Raw genomic sequence first — 24827 nt, 5'->3', positions numbered from 1 at the left:
CCAAATCTTGTTACCCTTTGAATAGCCTAGCCCTCCATTGTCTGTCACCTCTTTGTAGTCTCCAGCTACTTCCCACCCTTAATCTCTCATTACTGGAGTCTGACCTCATTTGACTCCTCCTGAAGACCCTCCCCAAACTCCTCTTCTAGACTACCCCTAGATTCCTCCCACAACCTTTCTATATATAAGATCCCATCTTGCTTCCATGAGAAAAAGGAAGCTGGAGAATTTTCTAGAGCAGACTCACTCTGTGTCAGATGATTCTGGCCCGCTTGTCCAATACCGCAATGTCACAGATACTGAGGTTCCTTAAGAGTCTACCCATTATGGCGAACTTTTAATAAATTTGGTTTTCTTTGGCTGAGAGAAAACTTGAGTCGAATTCATTTGGCAGGACCTGGAGTGTTGGTATTTGGGGGTCTCTTGTAAACAATACAAGCGTCACAGGTACCGAGGCTCCTTAAGAGTCTACCCATTATGACGAACTTTTAATAAACTTGGCTTTTCTTTGGCTGAGAGAAAATTTGAGTCGAATTCATTTGGCAGGACCTGGCATGTTGGTATTTTGGAGTCTTAGCACCCCTAACCTTAAACCTCCTCAGTAAAGACCTTATTACTCAAATAAAATACGATCTAATGGAGGTTTTGGGGGACAGAGATGTTATACTTTCCCTCATATCATAGTCATTTATGACTACATAAGTGAAGAAGAAAGGTTCAGGCAAAGTAACACGAGAATGTTGAGTAGGGAGAGAGCATTAAGCACCTGGATCATTTGGTTAGGTTTCATGGAAGAGTGGATTTGAACTTTGAAGGAAGGGGCTTCAGTCATTGTAGATGAAGGATGGTATGGGAGCAGAGGTACCACGATAGACAAGAGAAATTTGGTTGGCAAAGGGAGTACGGAAAAAGATTAGTATGAGAGAACTCTGGCAAGATAGGTTGGATTCATATCATGGAAAGCCTTGAATCATAATAATATCAATAACAATAATAACAACAACAATAATAATAGCTAATGTTTATATAGTGTCTATACTACAAGTAGCTCTTGCTACTGTACTAAGGACTTTACAAACATAATCTCATTTGATCCTCATGACAACCCTGGGAGATAAGTGCTATTATTATCCCCATTTTACACTTGAGGAAACTGAGGCAGACAGCAATTAAATGACTTGCCCAGGGTCACACAGCTAGAAAGTATCTGAGGCTGGATTTGAACTCTGGTCTTCTTGATTCCAGGCTTAGTGTACACTATGCCACCTAGCTGCCAGGATCCCAAATTTAAGCTTGATTTTCTGGAGCATGGGGAAACACTATAATTTCTTTTAGTGGAAAGTTTAGGTCCTTGAAGTGATGCTTTAGGAAAATTAATTAGGCAGTGGTATGTAGGATAGATTGATTGAAGAGAAGATAGATAAGAGATACGTCAGGAAGATCAGTTTCAGAGATGGTTACAATAGTTCTAGCAAGAGATAATGACTATACAACCTAGGGTAGTTGCAATGGGAGTGGAAAGGTGACAGACCCTAGAGATATTGTCATAGAATTGATAAGACTCAGAAATTGGAAGAGGTTAAGGAGAGAGGTTGGGTCATGAAGAGATTTTTGGTGGTGCTTTTAACAGAACTAGAAAAACTAGGGGGAAGGGGTAGGATTTGTTGAAGGGAAAAGATGAATTCAGTTTGGATCCTGTTGAGTTGGAGCTACTGATAGGACAGCCACATGAAAAAGGACTTCAGGCAGGAGACCCAATCCAAATTAACTATAGGGCAGGAATAATTATTTTTTAAATTTTATTTATTTATTTTTAGTTTTCAACATTCACTCTTGTGAGATTTTGAGTTCTAAATTTTTGCCTCCTCTTTCCCAAGATGTCATGCAGTTTGATGTAGGCTATACATGTATAATCATCTTAAACATTAGTCATGTTGTGAAAGAAGAATCAGAACAACAGGAAAAAAAACCACAAGAAAGAATGAACAAAAAAAACCAACAAAAAAAGAAAATAGTATGCCTTGATCTGCATTCAGACTCTGTAGTTCTTTCTCTGGATGTGGATAGCATTTTCCATCATGAGTCTTTTGGAATTGTCTTAGATCATTGCATTGCTGAGAAGAGCTAAGTCTATCAAGTCAGTCATCACACAATGTTGCTGTTACTATGTACAATGTTCTCCTGGTTCTGCTAACTTCACTCAGCATCAGTTCATGCAGGTCTTTCCAGGTTTTTCTGAAATCTGCCTGTTCATTGTTTCTTATGGAACAATAGTATTCCATTACATTTATATACCACAACTTGTTCAGCCATTCCCCAAATGATGGGCATCCCCTCAGTTTCCAATTCTTTGCCACCACAAAAAGCTAAGCAGGAATTCTTAAACCGGGGTCTACTGTAGATTTCAGGGTTTCCAAAAACTTGTCTTCATTTTCACTAACCTTTGGTTTTCTTTGTAATCCTATGTATTTAATTTTATTCATTTAGAAATACAATTCTGAGGGTGGCTAGGTGGCACAGTGAATAGAGCACCGGCCCTGGAGTCAGGAGGACCTGAGTTCAAATACAGCCTCAGACACTTAACACACACACAAAAACTAACCCCTCCAAAAAAAAAAATACGATTCTGAGAAGGACTTCACAGGCTCTGCCAGACTGTGGGATCTACCACTAAAGGGATCTACCACACGCAACAAGTTTGGGACCCTTTGCTCTAGAACATCCTCTTGTAAAGAGGCACAGTCAGAGAGTCCTGAGGATGTAGGATTTGAAGACAAAAGTTTACAAAGAATTTGTGTGAAGGTGTGACAATGGATAAAATGATTTTATTTGTAAAGATGAAAGATGAGGAACAGAGGTCACAACAGTCTGCTGCAAGATCACCACCAACATGGTGCAAGTAAGGAAGCCTGAATTATCTGTTTTTACTACAGTGGCCTGGATGGACCTGTAAGGGATAAATGCTATGGAGATGTGCTATGTCAGGTGTATTTCACTTTATTCTTCCTAGGAAAAAGACAAAGTCACACTTAGGTGCTACTGTTGGTTGTTTCTATTGGAGGTGGGAGGGAGGTGGGCAAATAAATAAAATTTGACTACATTTCAGAGGAAAACCAAGATCTGGCTTTCAGGAATATTGGAAAAAAAACAAATAGACTATATGGAGTACAGAGTTAGCCATGTAAGACCTTTTAAAAAGTAAGATCTATAAGCTTTGCCCCAGAGAAAAGTTGAAAAAAATTCACCTCCATTTTTTTTTGTGCAGAAGTAGGAGACTCGAGTCAGGGGATCTGAGTTCAAGTTCTGATTCTCACTAATTGCTTTGTTTTCTTGGCCAAATTATTTTGTCTTTTCTTAATTTTTCTTTTATCTGCAAAATGTGGGAATTTCATCAAATTGTCCAAAAAATGATCAAATGGAAACAGGAGGACCTAGGGGAAGACAGGCATACCAATATATTGTTGGTATAGTTGTGAATTGGTGTAGCCATTCTGAAAATTTAGAATTATACAAGCAAAGTCACTAAACTACTCCACTATAAGGCATATATCCCAAGAATGTCAGTAACAAAGATAAAAAAAAAATTGGGAACAAATGGATGTCCATTAATTGGTGAATGCTTGAACAAATTGTGGTATATAAATGTAATGGAATATTATTGTGCAGGAGGAAATGATGAATTTGAGGATTTCAGAAAAACCTGGGAGAACATATATGAAATGATGAAGAATGAAAAAAGCAGAATCCATACAGAGTTTCTCCACAATTGATTATAAAAATGTAAATAACAACACCAAAAAACAGTTGGACTATGACAAATGATCTTGTTCATAGAGAACTGATAAAGAAATTGCTTTCCTCCTCTTAGTAAGGAGGGTTGGGACTGCCTATATGGAATGCAGTACAGTGGAGGCACATCATATAGGGAGTTAGTTTTTAATGTCAGTTTGTAACACTGAATCAATTTTGACTATAGTCAGATTGACCAATAGTTAATTTTGATTATCCTTGAAATTCAGGTATAGTCATTCTCTTTGTTTAATCCTCTTCATGGGTAGAGAGAAAGGAGATCAGAAATGGGATGGGGGAAGAATTGGAGAAAGGCAATCCAGGGTACCAAGTAGGGGACCCAAGCCCTACTGATCCAGTTATTAGAGCAGGATACTTTTTTTATGTCGTGGACCTCTTTGGCAATCTGGTGAAGCCCACAGATTCCACAGGATGTTTTTAGGTGCATGAAATAAAAATACATAGGATTACAAAAGAAACCAATTATATTGAAATGGAGTTAAAAACCAAGTTTATGGATCCATTGTCAAAAGCTCCTGTCTTAGAGTCAATATTGATCCTTTAAAAAGTAGCCTTCTTTCCTTTACCTACATGGTTCCACCATGCCAGAAGCTGCAGGATTTGTTTGAGGCATGGGTAGGAAGGGGAAAGACTATGCATACCCGTGTTTCCCCGATAATAAGACCTATCCCGAAAATAAGCCCTATTGAGATTGCTACTGTAGTGAAGGTGATCCCCTGCGCTATACGCTACATTACGATACCCTCTGTATGCACCGTCCCCCCACCTGTGAAACGCACGCCGCGCTTGGTCCGAGCTGCATCCAATCAGAGCTGCCGCAGTGAGCGCGTCATCCTGTTCTTCCCCAGTGATTTGCTTATTGAATAAAGGTACATTTTTTTGTTCACATTCACCTGTTTATTAAAATTGGTGTCAATGTTCATTAAAATAAGCCCTCCCCTGAAAATAAGCCCTCTGGTGTTTTTCTGTCCAAAAAAATAATAAGACAGTGTCTTATTATCGGGGAAACACGGTAAGCAGATGCTTTTCATGCATATCCTTAAAGCAGGTCTGCAGCACCCGAAATGTGGCCCTAGGGCAGCTGGCTGGTCTCTCTTGGTACTTTGCATGCATGTTCAAGTCCAGTTATTGTGTAAAATTAAATGCACCTACAATGCAAATCTACTCTTTACATGGTAAGGTATGGTTGCTGTGTCAATTGGTTATGGTTCTGTGCTTTGAGGTTTTTGGTTACAAGGAAGCGGGGGAGAAGGTTAAGAGGAAATGACTGATGTAAAAATGAAAAGCAATAAGGAAACTTAAAAATAAAACGAGGGGCTTTTGCATTAGATGATGGCCATAAGACTGATTGTATCTTGAGAATTTCTTTATCAGAACTGAAGAAGAATGTACTTTGGCTGAGGATGTGAAAATCAGCAGCTTTGCCTTCATAGGAGTATGGGAGTATAAAGGGAAGGTTAGCCCCAAGGAGTTTACAATCTTTTTCTCTGGGCTTCCCTCCTGAATTCCCCCTCCCAGATGTACTCAGTGGCTTTGGGTCAAAGCCAGAAATGCCCTGGTTTTTTTTAAACAGGGTGGAGAATGGAGTCTGCAAGCTACAAGTCAGTGAGGTTGGCAGACCTGTAGAACATCTTATTAAAGGAATGGTTAGTGAACAAAAGGAAGTGGTGATCAGAGAAAGCCAGCATGATTTCATCAAGACCACGTGATGAAAGAGTTCTTTTCATCAAAAAAGACTTCCTTTTTTGATAGGTTTGCTGAGCTGCTAAATAAGGAAAAATGCTTGACTTTAGCAAAGCATTTGACAGTCTCTAAAAGTATTTTTGTGGGAAATGTGGAGAGATGAGGGCTAGACAATGGTAAGGTTAGGTGAATTTGAATCCAGCTGAATGATTAGACTAGAGTTAGCAAGATGGGCTTGGAAAGAAGGGACAAGCAGATTACCCAAGAACTCTAAGCTTGGCTTTGTGCTACTGAACATTTTTATCGATGGCTTGGATAAAGGCATAGAATGTACATACATTTATCAGGTTTACTGATGACAGAAAGATGAGAGGGACAACTAGCACACTGGATAAGAGTCAAGATACCAAAAGATCTTGTTGGATACAGGTATGCTTTGCCATTTCCTTCTATTTTGCAGATGAGGAAGCTGAGGCAAACAGGAATGGGTAGCTTGTGTGTGGCCAGACAGCTGGTGGGTTTCTGGGGCCAGACTTGAACTCAGGTCTTCCTGACTCCAGGCCCATACTCCAGGCTCTTCTGAGCCATCTAGCTACCTCCTATATAGTGACTGTAACATTGTAAAGAAAGCCAGCTGTGAAAGACTTAATAACTATGACCTTCATCAATGTTCAATAACCAATCAAGACTGTATGGATTTATGATGGAGAGTGCTTCCCATCTCTTGGCAGTGGGGTGATGGACCAAAATTGTGGAATGAAATATACATTTTCAGACATGACCAGTCTGTTCATTTGGCTCTGTTGACTGGTTGACTGTATTTATTTGTTACAATGGAGGGCACTTATGTTTTTCAGTGGGGGGGAGGAAGGGGATTGAGAAAGAGTGGGAGTCTACTAATAGAGGAACAGCCCCCCCCAAATGAAAAAATATGAAAAAGCATCACAAAACATTTTAAAAATATACAAAAGAAAGCAAAAAGGTAGTTTAGAAGGGGTCCTGAACAAGTAGGGTGATCTTGGTTGTGCCTTGTTAAATTTAATGTATACTTTTAAAAAGTTTCATCTATATATAATAGAGATTTATCATTTTGTATCCATCTGTTCTTTATAAATGGAAATGTTCATATCTGTTGATATTCACTACATTCAGAATTTAAAAACAAAACAAAACAGATCTTTCTTTCCCAGTCCAACATAATACAATCAAACAAGCATTTATTAAGTGCATACTATGTACAGGGAACATCTCTCCTGCTCTGGCCTAGCTTTCTTCTCTTCATAATTGAGGCTTTATAGGATCATAGATCTAAAACTGGAGTGCTCCTCAGGGGCCATCAAATCCAATTTCTTTATTCTCCAGATGAGGAAACTGTGATCCAGGGTGAATAATTGACTTGCCTAAGGTCACTCAGGTGATGATCGTCAATGCTAAATCATGTAACCAGTTCAACTTTACATTTTTCCCTACCCTTGACTACCTTGCCCCCTCATTCTGTTACCCCTCATCTTTCCCAAAGCTCCAACTCTGGGTTATCTCTTCTCTCTGCCTTCTCTGCTGCTTTTCCAATGCAGCTGAATGCTGCTGGAGGGAAGTCACATGACTATGCCAATGGGATCAACACATATTTGATATCTAATTTCAACTCGGTCCTCACTACCTTAGAGTAACTGTCAGTGTTGTAATTCCCAAAGTGTCTCTTCAAAAACTTGACCCTTTGATTATCTTTGCCATCACTCCCCTATCTTTTCATTTTTTTCTTCCCCTACCTTCATTTTCTTTTTATCCACTGGTGTTTTCCTTGCTGCCTATAAACTTACCCAGATCCTTCCCATTCTTTAAAAACTTTCTCTTGACCTAGCTGACTTTTTAAAACTATTATCCTCTATCTCCTCCCTTCTTTTCTATCTCCTTTCACTGTCAAACTTCTCCTAAAGCTGACTTCTGTCATTACCTCCACTTTCTAATTTTTTCACTCTTCTACCCCTAGCACTGCAGCTTCTGCCATTAGTCCATGGACTGAACCTACTCTTTCCAAATTTACCAATGGTTTCTTAACTTTTTTTTTTCATTTAAAATGCCTTACTGGGGCCGGAGTCAAGATGGTGGAATAGAAACAGGACTTCCTCGGGGCTCCCACTCCTACCTCCTCCAATTCATGAAAAAAATGACTCTAAACAAACTTTGGACCTACAGAACCTACAAAATGACACAGAGAAGCTAATCTCCCTCTGAAGACAGTCCAGCAGGCCGTCAAGAAGGAGCCAGCATAGCACTCTGGGAGCCAAGCCTAGCTCCACCTGTGAGCCTGAAGTTTTAGTTTCAGCCACAACCAGCCACCACTTGGAGGGACTTCAGATCATCAGCAGCTTTGGTGGTTTCCAGAATTATCAACCCATAGATGCTAAGGACAAAGTGACAGGTCAGTGCAGTGTGGACTTTGGGACCTGGGAGTACGGAAGTACAGTCTGGCCTTTGCCCCCTGGAGGGAGAAATGGCTGAGGTGTGGTGGCTGTCCAGCCACTGCCACATGGCTGCTTCAGAGCTCTGGGCCTGCAGATTGTAGGGGGACCAAGCAACTGATCTGAAGGGTAATCGCTCTTGTTTTAACCTGCTTGGATCTGGATCTCTGTCTGGGGTGGAGATCCTGGGGTGTGTGACCAGTGTGCCAGAGTGTGTGGAGGCTTCAGAGAGGGCACCCAACTAATAGCTCCAGCAGATGAGAAAACCCCAGAAATTTGGGATAAAGCTCTCCCCTCTGGTAGCAGAGTCCTACTGTGGCAAAAACCTCAAAAGTAAAATAATTGAGTGGCAACATGAGCAAGCAAAGGAAGCAAGGCAAGCATAGCAGTCCGACTTTGGATTTCTTTTTTGGGGACAAAAAGGATCAGGGCATGGAACAGGAGGAAGACAGTGAAGTCAGAACTCCTGCACCAAAAGCTTCCATCAAAAGAATAGGCTGCTTACAGGCCATAGAGGAGCTTAAGAAGGATTTGGAAAACCAAATAAGAGTAGTGGAGGAAAAATTGGGAAGAAAAATGAGAATGATGCAAGAAAATTATGAAATGAGAGTCAACAACCTGACTGAAGAAAATAACACCTTAAAAAATAGACTAACACAAATGGCAAAGGAGGCTCAAAAAGCCAATGAGGAGAAAAATGCCTTTAAAAGCCAAATTTGCCAGATGGAAAAAGAATCTCAAAAGATCACTGAAGAGAATTATTCCTTAGATTAGAGCAAATGTAAGCTCATGCTTTATGAGAAATCATGATACTATTAAACAGATCCAAACAAATGAAAAAATAGAAGGCAATGTGAAATATCTCATTGGGAAAACCACTGACCTGGAAAATAGATCCAGGAGAGATAGTTTAAAAAATTATTGGACTACCTGAAAGCCATGATCAAAAAAAGAACCTAGAAATCATCCTTCAAGAAATTCTCAAGGAAAATTACCTTGATGTTTTAGAACCAGAGGGCAAAATAGAGGTTGAAAGAATCCACTGATCACTTCCTGAAAAAGATCTCAAAAAGAAAACTAGGAATATTATAGCCAGGTTTCAAAATTCCCAGATCAAGGAGAAAATATTATAAGCAACCAGGAAGAAACAATTTGAATATTGTGGAAACACAATCAGGATAACACAGGATCTGGCAGCTTCTACACTGAGGGATTGAAGGGCTTAGAATATGATATTCTGGATGTCAAAGGAGCTGGGATTAAAACCAAGAATCACCTACCCAGCAAAACTGAGTATCATGTTTCAGGGGAAAATATGGTCATTCAGTGGAATAGAGGACTTTCAAGCATTCTTGCTGAAAAAAACAGAGTTGAATAGAAAATTTGACATTCAGATACAAGAAGCAAGAGAAGCATGAGAAGGTAAACAGGGAAAAGAAATCATAAAGAACTTATCAAAGTTAACTACTTGCATTCCTACATGGAAAAATGATAATTGTAACTTATGAAACTTTTCTCAGTATGAGAATAGTTGAAAGGAATGGAAATGTATATATATATATATATACATATTTATATATATGTATGCATACATATATATGTCTACATAGGAGGGTATTTGGGCATATGAATACATACATGAGTGTGTGTATATATGTGTACAGGTATACACAGACAGAGGGCACAGGACCAATTGAAGAGGAAGGGGTGATACTTAAAAGGTGAAATTAAGAGATGAGAGCGGAATATAATGAGAGGAGATGGGGAGAGATAGAATGGGGGTAAATTATCTCATATAGAAGAGGCAAGGGAAAACTTTCAATGGAGGAGAAGAACAGGAAGGTAAAAGGGAATGAGTCAACCTTATTCTCATTGAATTGAGTTTAGGGAGGGAATGACATACACACTAAATAGGGTATCTCCTCCTACAAGAGAGTAGGGGGAAGGGGAGAAGAGAGGGGATGATGGAAGGGAAGGCAGGTTGGGGGGGAGGGTAGTTGAAAGCACACACTTTTGAAAAGGGACAGAGTCAAAGTAGAGAATAGAACTAGTGGGGGATGGGATAGAATGGAGGGAAATATAGTCACTTTTTCATAATATATCCACTATGGAAATGTTTTACATAGATGTACATGTACAACCTATATTGAATTGCTTATCTTCCCAGTAAGGGTGGGTGATGAGGGTGGTAGGGAAAGAATCTGGAATTCAAAGGTTTAAAATCAAATGTTTAAAATATATTATTATTATTATTTTACATGCAACTGGGAAATAAGATATACAGGCACTGGGGCATAGAGATCCACCATGCCCTACTGGAAAGTCAGAGGGGGGATGGGAGAAGGTATGGGAGAGAGCATATTGGGGGAGTATATATTCAGTGGGATCAGTGTTTTGGGGTGTTGTGTGTAGGGGAAAAATGGGTAGAAAATTTGTAACTCAAAATCTTGTCGAAATGAATGATGTAAACTTAAAAAATGCCTTATTGATCTCTTTTGATTTTATATCAACATTATTTCTGAAAATAGCCTTCCCTTGTAAAAAGAATTAGGGGGAAAAATTTCAGCAAGACTTCCATGTCAACTGAGTTGGACAGTATCTAGAGCAGTCCACATCTATAGGTGCCCGCCTCTATAAAGAAGGGAGAGAGTTGCAATTTTTCATTTCTTCTCTGGAGCTAAGCTTGGTCATTTTTCTTATACACTGTACAATTTTACTTTTACGTTATTTTTATTAACATTGTTGTAATCATTTCTTATATTGTATTCATGATCATTCTAAATTGACTTTGCATCAGTTCACATCAGTCTTCCCTTGCTTCTCTGAAACTTAAACTTCATAGTCATTCTTTGCAGGACAATCCATTACATTCATGTACCACAGTTTGCTTAGTTGTTTTCCATTCAGGGGGCATCTACTTGTTTCCAGTTCTTTGCTCCCACAAAAAATGTTGCTATGAATATTTTTGTGTACATGAGAGTTTTCATTCTGTCTTTGATTTCCTTTAAGGTATTTGTTTAGAAGTGGATTTTCTGGATGAACGGGTTTGAACATTTGGCTATTTTCTTAGCATAATTCCAAAATACCTTCCAGATTGAACTCCACTAAGTATATATTATTATTCTTTCTACAATCTTTGCACAACCCTTCCAACATTGACTATTTGCATTTATGTAACCTTTGCCAATTTCTTGGGTGTTGAGTGAAACTTGATATGTTTTGATTTCTATTTCTTTCATTTTATCATATGGTTGTCAATTGTTAACAATTCTCTTGAGAATTGTTCTCACTCTTTGACCACTTATCCATTGCTAAATCCAGTGACATTTTTTTAGTCCTCATCCTTCTTCAGTTCTCTAAAGCAGCTAAGATTGATGTTCTCTTTCTCTTTTTTTTTTTTGTTTGTTTTTGCTTTTTGGAGGGGGGAAGGTAAGTCAATTAGAGTTAACTGACTTGCCCCAAGGTCACAGGGCTAGTTCTGTGTTAAGTGTCTGAGGCCGTATTTGTACTCAGGTCCTCCTGACTCCAGGGCCAGTGCTCTATTCACTGTGCCACCTAGCCACTCTGATGCTCCCTTTCTCTTGAACATTCTTTCAACCCTACTCTGTGTTTTTGTGATACTATTTTCGTCTGGTTCTCCTACAAGTCTGAAAATTCCTGCTCATTCTCCTTCCCCGAATCATTATCCATAACCCATCCCCTGTGAGTGATTTTTTCCCCCAGGGTTCTGTTTTATATTGTCTCTTTCTTGATGGTCTCATAAGCTCCCATATCCCTATGCAGATGATCCCACTTCTTCATATCTATCCCTTAATTCTCTGCTGAGCTCTTGTCTTGAATTATCAACTGTTTACTAGACTTTTCAAATTGGACATCCTGTAGGTGTCTCAAACACATCATGTCCAAAGCAGAATTCATTTCCTTTTCTTCAGTCCCCTTTCTAACTTCTCCATTTCTATTGAGGATGCCATCTTTTTTCTAATCATATAAGTTAAAACCCTTTAAGTTGTCCTTGAGTTCTTCTCTTTCCATATCCCATACTTGTCAACCTTTGTCAGTTGTACTTCCCCAGTCTCTTGAATCTGTTCCCTTCTTAATTCACACCACAACTACCCCATTTTAATTCTTCACTACCTTTAACCTGGAATATTACAACATTCTTCTGTTTGATCTTCTTTGCTTCTTCATGTGGTCCTCCTTACAACTATCAAGCTGATATTCCTTAAGCACAGATCTGACCATGGTCACAATCATACTCAAGAACCTTTAGAAGTTTCCTAATATGTCCAGGACAAAATTTATAAACTCTGCTGTTTGCCATTTAAAGTCCTTCACAATCTTTTTTCTACCGGTCTTTCTAGACTTCTTACCTTATACCCCCTCAGTTACTCTTTCTTCTAGCTAGACTTTTCTATTTGCTGTTCCTGCTGGTACATGCTCTTTTATCTCCTGCCAGTGAGACTTTGACCGGGCTGAATCCCATACCTGGAATGTTTTGTTTTCTCATCTTTAGCTCCTAGAACCCCCTACCTCCCTTCAGTACTTTGCTCAAGTTCTACCTTCTAACTCAAGTGTTTCCTGACTCTTCTAAGTATTAGAATTCTTTCTCTTTTTTAAAATGATATTTTATTTTTTCCCCAGTTACATATAAAGACAATTTTTAACATTCATTAAGAATTTTTTTTGAGTTCTAAATTTTCTCTTTCCCTCCTTCACCTCTCCCCTACCTGAGACAGTAAGCAGTTTATTATAAGCTATACATGTTCAATCATGCAAAACATATTACCACTTTAGTTCTCTTTCCCAAATTATTTTGTACTTACTTTGCATACATTGTATATTTACTTACCTGTAAGCATGCTGTTTCCTTTGAGAAGGATGACAGTTCCTTAAAATTAGAAATATTTTAATTTGTCTTTGTATCTTCAATACTTAGCACAACATGATGCACATAGTAGGTGCTCAGTAAATATATGCTGAATTGAGTTGAATTTTTATGGTTTAGAACATTGGGCTGACTAATAATGTGAAATTAAATTTCGATAAATATAAAGTTTTGGTTTCACAATTTTTTTTTACATGTACTGATAGCAAAACAATTTAGTTGAAAAAGATCAGGTGGTTGAAACAGATGACAAGGTTAATATAAGAAGTCCATAGTGTATGATGATGATGACCAGTAAATCAAATACAGTCTTAGGTTGTTGTAAGAAAGGACTTGTGTCTCTAATTAGGAAAGTGATGATACCATTATACTCTGCCCCAGTCAGTACACATCTGGATTATTGTGCTCAATCCTGGGTACCACATTTTAGGAAGGATATTAATGCTCTGGACAGTGGTACTGGAGGAAAATAGCCAGGATGGTAGAAGACCTTGATTTCATTCCATAGAAGGTTAGGTTGAAGAAACCAAAAATATTTAGCTTGGAAAAGGGAAGATGTGATAGTTATACACAAGTATTTGATGAACTGTCAAATGGAAGAGAGGTTTAGTAGGAGTAATGGGTGGAAGTTGTGTGGTCATATTTAGACTTTATTCCACAGTGGAATAAGCTGCCTTAGGGAGGTTTTGGGTTCTCCCAAACTTATGATATTTAGGCTGAATAACCACTTGTTGGGTATGTTTTAGCTAGAGGAAATTCTTGTTTGAGTATGGGTTGGATTAGGTGATATTAAGGTCTCATCCTTCACTGAAATTCTGTGACTTGGTAAGGTGATAGGGGGTGGCAAGAAGCAGTTGGCAGAGGGAGGGAGTGAAAACCCAGGGGACAGCAGGATTTCAGGGATTTCCTGTGGCTGGTGGCCATTGGCATGAATTTAAGTTGATTGTGGGTAGAATTGTTTGTATCAATTTCATTAAGTATAATTTCAACCAAAATAATCTATTTGGTGAATGTAATTTGACAATTGAACATTTTTTGAATTGAGCATATTCTCATTAGATGACGAATTTTCAGCATTCTGTGTCCTCATTTACTCCAATATTATGTTTCAACCACAGCTAGTGGGATCTCTACATGATACCTCAAGAGAATAAAACTGTGGCCTGTTTTTTATTCACGAGTGATTTCGAGGTTTATTTTTCTGTGGGTTTTAAGTGCAAAAAAGTTAGTACTTTCATACTGTGACTTTTTTTAGATAGGCAATTTAAAACATTTTATGATGTAAGCCCCAAATTTTGTCATTGCAGCATCAATACAAGGGGCATGCATTTTATTTGAACCCACTAATTCTGGCATAAGAAAATGTTTATCATCTCCTAATGGGTACATAGGTTTGGACATAAAAACTTTTTAAGGAATTTGCCTAATTCTTTAGTTCCTTCCCCAGTGTACTTAGAAACATGTAGAGGGGCACTATATTCTCATACATTTACTCTTTTTTTTCTTTCATAATTTGCTTTTTCCCCTTTTTTTTAACCAAATGCTTAATTCACTTCTACTTTACATCATTCATTTCCACAAGATTTTTCTCCCCATTTTTCCCCCACCCGCCACCCCAAAATAATGATCCCACTGGATATTTCCTTCTCCAATCTGCTCTCTCCCATATCTTCCTCTATCCCCCCTCTGACTTTCCAATAGGGCACGGTGTATCTCTATGCCCTAGTCCTGTATGTCTTATTTCCTAGTTACACATACATTTACTCTTGTTTATTTTTGTTTTTTTACTTTTTGGAAGGCAATTGGGGTTAAGTGACTTGCCCAAGGTCACATGGCTATTTTTTGTGTTAAGTGTCTGAGGCTGGATCTGAACCCAGGTCCTCCTGACTCCAGGTCTGGTGCTCTACTCACTGTGCCTCCTAGCCGCCCCAACATACATTTGCTCTTGAGTCACAGTCCTGAGTGGCTGCTGTTCTTGTCCATGTTGTAACTGATAATGACCAGGAACATACCACAATGATTCTACAGTATGTCACTATAGCCTTGGCCCTATCATAATAATAACTAGCATTTTAAATAGCACTTAAAGATTTGGAAAGTGCTTTACATATATTAGCTCACTGTATCATCATAACAACCAAATAGGTGCTGTTATTGTCCCCATTTTATAAATGGGGAAATTGAGCCTGACACAGCTCAAGTGACTTGGCCAGGGACTCATGGCTAGCATCTGAGGCAAGATTCAAACTCAGGTCTTCTTGACTCTATCAGTAATCTATCTATAATACCACCTAACTGCCTAATTTTATGCTAGATCTCTGTTTTCCCCAACATCTTCTTGTGTTTTTCCTTAGTTTTTAAAAACGTTTATTTTAAAAATGTCTTTTTACATCTTGGGGGCAGCAGGTTTAGTGAGAAGCTGTTTGCCTCAGTTTCCCCAACTGGAAAATGGGAATAATAGTAGCAGGGTTGTTGGGGATCTGAGTAGGAGACAGAGTGATGTATAAAACTTTATCCATTTATAGAGGCTTTGTCCTCATGGTAAATTCCAGTTGTTACCACCTGTCTGGACAATTACATACATGCTATCCTTCACCTTGCTAGTAGATTTCTCATGCACAAGTCACTTTTAAAAATTTCCAGTGGCTACCTCTTGCTTCCAGAGTCAAATTCAAATCCTTTGGCTTGGAATTGGAAGCTTTCCACAATCTGACATCTTTGTTTCCTGTACTTATCCAGTCTTCACACTACTATGCCTTTGTTAATGAAATGGTTTCCTGTATGTGTTATGCCTTCCCTCTTTCCAGCTTCATTTATTGAATGCCAACCCTTCTTTTTATTCTAAACACCTCTTCTTCCATGAAGACTTACCTGATTCTCAAGCTGATAATGACCTTCCCCCCTCCAATTCATTATTATCATGTGTAATTTTGCATTGTTATTTATGTATATGTACTATACCCCTCTAGAAAGTGCCGCGGGTAGAGGGACAGTGTCTAATCCAAACTTTGTGTCACCCTTATGACCTATGTGCCTGGTGTACATAGAAGGAGCTCAATAAACACTTGTTGAATTGGATTTATTGGTTTGAATTTCTTTTTATTGCACTGAATTAAACTGAAATACATTTCTTAGATTCTGATACCAGAAACTGAAGTTTGTTATTGCAGTGATACTGAATTTCATTTGATCTTGACATTTAGGGGTAACTGACTTCCATATAACTGAAAAGGCATTACAAATTCTTAGGGAAATCCAGCCCTCATATCCACTTCCCCATTCTGCCATAGAGCAGTTGGTGATAACAGTTGAGAGAGCATGGGAACTGGGATCAGGAAGATCTCAGTTTGAATTTTACCTTAGACACTTAGTAGCTCTGTGACGCTGGAAGTGTCACTTAACCAGTGTTTGCCTTAGTTTCCTCAACTGTAAAATGAGAAGAATAATAGCAGGGTTAATGTGAAGCTCAAATGAAATAATATTTGTAAAAAATACAGTGCCATAGTATGCCACAGGCACATAGCATGTGTTTTATAAAAATGTTTATTCACTTCCCATTCTGACCTGATGCATAGTAGATGCTATATAAATACCTATTCCCCTTCCCCTCTATTCTGACCTTCATAAATAAATAAGGTATAGAAAGCACTGCTGGACAATAATAAAAGAGTAAAATTCTGAAATGAATGTGTAAGTGTACTAGCTCCTTTGCTAAACACTACATAGTTGGGGGTATTGCAAGTTTCTTTGTGCTAGGGCACAAAAGAGCTAGGGAAAAATTAATTCCAGTATTAATATTTCTATAGCAGTTTCATTGGATCATAGATGTTAGAAGCAAAAAGAATATAGTCATCTAGTTCAATCCCTCTCGTTTTATAGATAAGGGACTGAGACAAAGGAGGTGAGCTGGGAATGAAGGACATTTAGAATGTCCTTCTAGGTACCTGCTGAATTAGACCTTTCTGATGAGTAGAATACCAGAAACACTGAGATCTCTTTCTCACTCTCCTTTCAATCAATACTAACATCAGTAAAGATACTTAAAAAATAAAGATTCAAAATAAATCTTATGCTTCAGGAGGGTTCAAGGTTTAATGTCATAAAGTGCTTTGAAGTAGTTAAAAATAAGGTTCTGTTTAACTATGGTACATTGCATGATTGTTGTCTTAGTGTTTTACATGCATTCCCTAATAATGAATCTGTTTGATTCAGGTAGAACAGGTATGTCACACATTTTCTAGGTTAGAAAAGTGAGACTAATAGAAAACAATTACTTACTGAGAGCCTGAAAGCAGATTCAGATTTAATGTTTATAAGATGTTCCTCGAAACTTTTAGAATTAGATCCATTATTTAAACAGAATATTTTAGAAGAAAACTTGTTTGTGTAGTTTCTTTTTTTTGGGGGGGGGAGGACAATTGGGGTTAAGTGACTTGCCCAAGGTCATGCAGCTAGTTTTTGTGTTGTGTTTTAGGCCAGATTTGAACTCAGATCCTCCTGACTCCAGGGCCAGTGCTCTATTCACTGTACCACCTAGCCACCCCAAGAGCTTTTTATTTTTTAAAAAATTTCCTTTTTATTATGGACTTGACAAGCATCAATAAAGATGAACATTTCTACATATAAAAATAGAAACAAAAGGATTGCAAATGAAACTGTCAAATGCAATTATATTCAGTTTGGGTTTTTTTTTTTAAAAATATATTACATATAACATTATAGCACCAACACTACTCTGTTTATCTGTTTCCCCTTCTGATCTTTATCGACAATGTAGTCTTTCGTTTGTTTGGGTTTTTTGCATAACTTTTACTAGCTCCAGATGCCTCTTTCCCTCTCTAAAGCACTTCTTTTTTTTTTTTTTCAAAGCACTTGGGGTTAAGTAATTTGCTCAAGGTTACACAGCCAGTGATTTCTGGGTGTGGTGCTGAGTGTCGGAGGCCAGGATTCGATCCAGGTCATCCCGACACTGGAGCCAGTGCTCTTACTCGCTGAGCCACCCGGCCGCCCCTAAGCAATTGGGGTTAAGTAACTTGCTCAAGGTTACACAGCCAGGTGTTTCTGGGTGGGTGCCAAGTGTCTGAGCCCGGGATTCGATCCCCAGGTCTTCTCAACACTGGAGCTGGTGCTCTTACTCGCTGTGCTACCTGGCCACCCCTAAAGCACTTCTTTTTAACAAGTGGAGTAAAAAAAATAATAAATTCCCTCTTTGGCAGTTTCATTCTGCCCCTCTAGAGTGTCACCTCCCTTCCAATGGGCAGGGAGAAGGTTTCATTATTAGTTTTTTTAGAGTTTGATTTGTTATTATATTGATCAGAGTTCTTAATAGCAAGAATTTGTTAGACATGTGAACAAGAGGACCAGTGACTTTCAAATGTCTTTGACAAACGTCCAAATTGAATCACTGTTGGATGGGAAATAACACCTTTTTTAATGGTTAAAGAGCTGGCTAAGATTCAGAAAATAGGGAAGGTTTAAATGGACATCTCTCATGATTTTACATAATGTTTATTATAAATGATCAGAGGAAGGAGCACAATTTCCAAGTCTGCAGAGGATACTAATCTTTTTGTATAATGAAAGACCAAGCTAGGGGTAAACTTTAAAAGAGTCTTCTAAGGTTGTGTGAATAGGCCTAACTATTGGCAGATGAGCTTCAGTGGGGATAAGAAATAAAATCATTTTATATTTTGGAGGAAAAACATCCTAACAATTAGAGCTGTATGAAAGTGGGATCCCTGGGAATGTAGTGATTTAATGTGGTTTACCCCTAGCTTGGTCTTTCATTATACAAAAAGATTAGTATACTCTGCAGACTTGGAAATTGTGCTCCTTCCTCTGATCATTTATAATAAACGTTAAATAAAATCATGAGAGATGTCCTATTCCTCCACCTCACCTCAACCACTCACAGATAATCATACCTTTAATCTTGCCATCATCTCCAGATGTACTATGAATTCTGAAATTTCCTTATCTCATAGTCTGTTGTCATAGTCTGAGTACCAAGGATCTCAGGGCCAATCTGAGTTGCAGAGGCTTTCCCATGCGACCCCTCTATTCTGACTCTCTAGATGAAGACCCCTGCAGACTGCATGTGCTTCTGATCTTTCTCTGGTCAGCTTTGGGCTTCTGTTTTTGAAGAAATCACTTAATGTAGCTTTTCATTAGATTTTATTTGGTCTGGTTTGAATTTAGATTTTTGCTTGAGTAGTTATGTGGGATTTGGGTAGTTTTTTTATAAAATACTCCCATTCTAAGGCTACCCTAGCCTTCATTGTACTTTTTGGAATGCCTGCTCTATAGGTAATAAGCTTTCATCTTAAATCTTTTTCTTTCTGTCTTTGGGCTGTAACTGAGACCTTGCTCCCTCCTGATGACTCAGTCTCCCTTGGCCATGCTTGTCACTGGTTGAAATTTCTCACTAAATCACTTCAACTCACTGGTCAAGGTTGGGGGGGAGGGGGAATTTGGCATACTCTAGGCTTTCACTCTACCACTGTGATGCAGGAATTTATCCTCCATTGAGGTTTCACTCAACCTATATCTGCAACCTGAACAAAATTCTGGTAGCTGTTGTCTATTGACCTGCTGTTTTTCCTCAGTGAGTTAGGTGCTCAATTCACAGTCTTTCCTCCCCAACTTATGCCTTATACTAGGAGACTTCAACATATATACTGATACTCCCTCAAACATCCCAACTTTCCAATTCTTGGCTTACTCATTTCAAATGACCTATTCCTCCACCTCACCTCAGCTACTCACAGATAATCATACTTTTAATCTTGCCATCATCTCCAGATGTACTATGAATTCTGAAATTTCCTTATCTCATCATAGTCTGTTGTCATTCCACCTCTTCTCTCTAACTTGAAATCCCAAACCCTATTCTTCGTCTCAATGTGACCTCCAATCACTCAACCCCTCTTCTTTACTAGGTCATTCATTATCCCGTGGTAGCAACAACCTTTTGCCATCTTGAACCTTTGGTAAACAGTCATTTCTATACTGTCCTCTTATTTTGACCCCATTGCCCCCTTATTTTGTCACCAATCTTGCCTTGCCAAGCCTCAATCTTGTATTACTCCTCCCATCTGCTGCCTTAACCCCTACTCATATGTTGCGACCCCTACTCATATATTGCTGAAATTGGAAAATATCACTAAATGTGCTGATGGGACCACTACTGATTCATGTTACATCATCTCCACTGGATGCTCACTACTGAAAGGCAAACCTTTTACACTTCTCTAACTAACTTATAATTTCACTCAACATAATGGCTTTTCCATACTTTTTCATGCCTCCTTAAGTCTCTCAAGTCTCTCTCTTTCTCCACCCTCTTAGTTGAGAACTGCCTAATAACTCAAAAGAAAACATTAGGACCCATTTGCCTGGAGCCCCTCTCTTTCTTATTCCTCATTACCTAGGTGCCTTCTATCGCCATCCTCTACCCATCTCTCACATAAAGAGGTGGCCTTTCTCCTTGATAGGGTCTGACTCTTCAACATTTATAAGTGGTCCTTTTTCATTCCAGACTCTCTCACTTATCATCAGTCTTTTCCTGTTTGCTAACTCTTTTACTGCTGCCTACGAATATACCCATGTCTCCCCCATTCTCAAAAAACCCTGGTTTGAGCTAAACATCCCCACTAGTAATTATCTCATATCTCATCTCCCTTCTGTCACTAAACTCTTTGAAAAGGCCATCTGCAATGGACACATCTGATTCCTTTTCTCTTACTCTTTTTAACTCTATGCAATCTGTTTTCTGACCTCATCATTCAACTGAAATTGCTCTTTTGGAAATGACCAATAATCTCTTGACTGCCAGACCTCATGACCTTTTTTTCAATCCTCCTTCTTTACTTCTCTGCAGCCTTTGACTCTATGGATCACTCTCTCTCCTCCTTGATCTCTTCTCTCTAGGTTTCCACGAGCCTACTCTGTGCTGGTTCTTTTTCTACTTGTCTGACTGTTCCTTTCCAGTCTAATTTGCTTGATCTTTCTTCAGTTCACTCCTTGATAACTGTGGGTGACCCTCAGGGCTCTGTGCCAGGCCCTCTTCTCTCCTCTCTCTATTTTATCTCACTCAGTCATCTCATCAGCTCCCATGGATTCAATTTTCATCTTTATGCTGATGATTCTCAGATTTGTTTATCCAGTACTAACCTTCAAATTTACATCTCCAAATGCCTGTTGTACATTTCAAACCCGAAGTCCAGAATACTCAGTGTGTCCAAAACTGAACTCATCGTCTTCACCACCAAATCATTCCCTCTTCCTTAATTTCCTATTACTGTGAGAATACCACCATTTTCCTAGACAACCAGGCTCTCATCCTTGACTCTACTCTCTCCCACCCCCCCATATGTAATCTGTTGCCAAATCCTGTTTATTTTACCTTTGTAATATCCCTCATACATGTACCCCTCTCTCCTCAGACAAAACAAGCTAATTATCCTGTTGCAGGCTTTCGTCACCTTACATCTGGACCATTGTGGTGCCTTTAAAAAAATTTTTTTTTGTCTTTATTAATTTGTTTGTTTACTTTTAGTTTACAAGATTCAGTTCCACAATTCCTTGAGTTTCAAATTTTCTCCCCTTCCCTCCTTACCACCCCTCCTCCCCCCATGACGGCATACAATCAAGTATAGGATCTGCAAATACTTTCACATTAGACATTAGTCAGGTTATAAAGAAGGATTGTATCAGATGGAATGAACAATGGGAAAGAGGAAACAAAACCAACAAGAAAAAGAAAAAGAGCAGATAGTTTGCTTCAATCTGGATTCAAACTCTGTTCTTTCTCTGAATGTAGACATCTCTCTCCATCATGAGTTTTTTGGGGTTGATTTATAACCCTGCATTGCTGAGAAGAGTCCAGTTGGTCAAAACACATACGTTGTGTCTGTAATTGTGTACAAATTTCTCCTGGTTCTGCTCTTCTCACTCAGCATCAGTTCGTATAAGCCTATCCAGGTAAATATGAAGTCCATCTGCTCCTCATTTCTTATAGCACAAGAGTATTCCATCAATGTGTTGATGATTCTTTTGATTGGTTCCTTGCTCAAGTCTTTTCCCACTCCAGCCCAACCTCCAATGAGCTGTCAAATGAATCTTAATTAATTAATTAATTAATCCTATCGAGCTCAGGTCTGACCATGTCAACCTCCTCCTACCCTTCAATAAACTATCACCTAACAATCAAGTGTAAAATTATTTTTGACATTCAAAGCCTTTTATAGCTTCCCTCTCCTAACTTTCTATCTCATGCTTCTTTTCATCTTATCTCTTTAGTCTATTTTTGTGATAAATTTGGGTTGAAAGCCATGCATCATTTAAAACCACTTTTGTTCATGTTATTTGTGAAATATATAACTTTTGTTACAGAGAATTGTTAAGTGTATGGGCAAGGTAAGGGGGCTGGCACGGATGACCATCCTCAATCTTCTGTATCATAAAAGGCATATAATAGAAAATCTTTTAGTTCAGGCTATTTTGTACAGAGACTTCAGAAATGATACAAAGTCTTTCTTCAGTTAAACTTCCTTTTGCCTGGACTCTGACCTCAAGTGTTAGTTTGGATATTGATTGTTGGTCATCTTTTTCTGAGGTTCCTGAGTTGTACTCTTAAACTTCACTGCCCTGTCTGTGTGTTCCAGTTTGACACCATGTTAGGCGAGAGAGAGAGAGAGAGAGAGAGAGAGAGAGAGAGAGGAGTTGGGAGAACTTCATAAGCAGCTACCAATGTGAAATTCAACCTGGGGAGACAGAGTGGAAATAAGGAGATGAGAGAAGTACATATGTTGTAATAGGCCATGGATTTTTTTTTAGCCACTAGAAACCACATACAGTATTCCTGCTTTGAGGATAGACGGAAGTATTGTATTACATTATCATAAAACTGTGCTGATGTTATAGAACATTTTGTAACATGATGTAGTAGACAGAGTGCTGGATGTGGATCAGGAGACCAAGGTTCAAACCCTACCTCAGACATTTACTAGCTGTGTGACCATGAACAGATCACTTAGCCTCTCCAGGGCGTCAGTTTCCTCATTTGTAAAATGGCGATAATCATAGTTGTTCTACTTACCCCCTGATTGTTGTGAAGAAAACATTTTGCAGATTTTAGAGTGCTATATATATGTGAATTATTATTGTCATTATCTACAGGATGGAATGAAATGAAGTTGGTGACTGATTTGGAGCAGTGGCAGTGGCTTAAGGCAGGGAGGTACTTTGAGCTGTCTCTTGCTATTTCTTTCCTTTCTACTTCTCCTCTTTGTGTTTTCATGACCCACAAAAACCAAAGTGGCAGATGAGGACAGAGCCTGGTTAGGGGTGGTGGTGGTGGAACTATCCAACTTCCCTTTTAAAAAAAATCCTCTTATGAACTGGGCGGTAAGCAACTTAGAATGGAAAAATCATATTCATCCCTCTCTAGGCTTATTCATTTATACATACACATATACATATACACACACATATAAAATTTATATATAATATACTTTACTTACATATATTATAAGATATAAGTATATTGTATAATATAATTATATATAATGTGTAATATTATATTATTATAATTTACTATATAAAATTTATTTTATGTGATTATAATATATAATTTATATATAACACATATATACATATGTGTGTATATGTATGTGTGTATGTGTGTGTTTGTGTGTATGTATACATATATATGAGAGAGAGAGAAAGAGAGAGAGAGAGAGAGAGAGAGAGAGAAAGAGAGAGAGAGAGAGAGAGAGAGAGAGAGAGAGAGAGAGAGAGAGAGAGAGAGAGAGAGAGAGAGAGAGAGAGAGAGAGAGAGAGACTGTTTCAGATTTTTAGTTGTAGTGGAAAGCTTGGTTGTTAGGAGACCCGGCATCTAATTTTGGCAAGTTTCCCTCTCTGAGCCTCAGTGTTCTCATTTGTAAAATAAAGGGGTTGTACTGGATGCTGTGAGGTCCTTTCCAACTGTCATTGTCTAAGATCTTTCAAAAATAATTCAGAAAAATTGCAGTAAAGGAACAAAATATTGAGAGTTTGAGGACTCCAAATGACTGTCTCTCATTTTCCTGAGTTTGAGTAATTAATCTCACTCATCAACATGAAGAGTATTCTATTCCTTAAATGCAAAGATAACAGGGAAAAAAAGTCAATGCATGATGTTTCTATGTAAAAAAACCTCATTTTTTGTTGGTCATTGTTTTTCTCTGAATCAGTCAGAAACAGGAAGAGAAATGTTTTTCAGATAAAGAGTATACGTAAAGTTCTTGTTATGCTGTTTCTTGGCTAAAAGCTAGGTTCTCACATGATATTTTTGCAGTTTTGGAAAATGAGACCTAGTAACTTCCTTTTGCTCATGGTTTAATGATTGATTAGCATCTATGTTTTACTTAAGGCATTGGATAGTGTGGTGGACGTGGAATCGGGAAGACTTGTGTTCAGATCCTGTCTCAGACACTCCCTAGCTATGCGACGATGGGTAAGTCACTTAAATTGTAAACCTCAGATTACTCATCTGTGAAATAGACAAGTTAATATTTGTACTTACCTGCTAGGACATAGGATATATGTGTTATAACCTCACATTAGATAAAAAGCCTTTTGTAAATTATAAAGTGCTATATAAATGTCAGTTATTAACTTATACTTGCCTGTGCTCCTTAACTTCCTATTTATAAAAGAGAGATAAATGCTTAAATTGAAAATAAATACTGAAGAAAAAGAAGCAGGGTTTTACAGGAGAAATAGCACTTAAGTTTGAGTCATAGAACCTGAATTCAAATTTCGATTGTCCTGCTTACTTACTTTGTGATTGAGGGCAGGTCATTTATTCTCTCTGGGCTCAGGTTTCCAGCAAAATGAGGAGTTTGGATCACATGCCCTCTAAAATGCTTTCTTGTTCTAGAACTATGATCTTATTATCCCATATTGCCAATTCATATGTGAGCTTGACTTTTTCCACTATTATG

At 38.4% G+C, this 24827-nt stretch overlaps 1 protein-coding gene across 3 annotated transcripts in view; it reads left to right on the top strand.

The window, feature by feature from the left end:
* TEC (tec protein tyrosine kinase) overlaps nucleotides 1-24827 on the top strand; it is a 122502-nt gene that overhangs the window by 10796 nt on the left and 86879 nt on the right. For 2 of the 3 annotated variants that reach the window (XM_069105185.1, XM_069105186.1), the window contains exon 2: nucleotides 24254-24337. The exons of the other annotated variant lie outside the window; for it this stretch is intronic. In XM_069105185.1, coding sequence (XP_068961286.1) covers nucleotides 24334-24337 — 4 coding nt within the window. In that variant the 5' untranslated portion in view covers nucleotides 24254-24333. The remainder of the gene's footprint in view (nucleotides 1-24253; nucleotides 24338-24827) is intronic. 3 annotated transcript variants of the gene reach the window in all.

Source organism: Petaurus breviceps, unplaced genomic scaffold (genome assembly GCF_028583685.1).
Source record: "Petaurus breviceps papuanus isolate PSGF00001 unplaced genomic scaffold, PetGlider_PUasm1.0 76, whole genome shotgun sequence".
Classification (NCBI taxonomy): Eukaryota; Metazoa; Chordata; class Mammalia; order Diprotodontia; family Petauridae; genus Petaurus; species Petaurus breviceps.
This window is presented reverse-complemented; position numbering and strand designations above follow the sequence as displayed.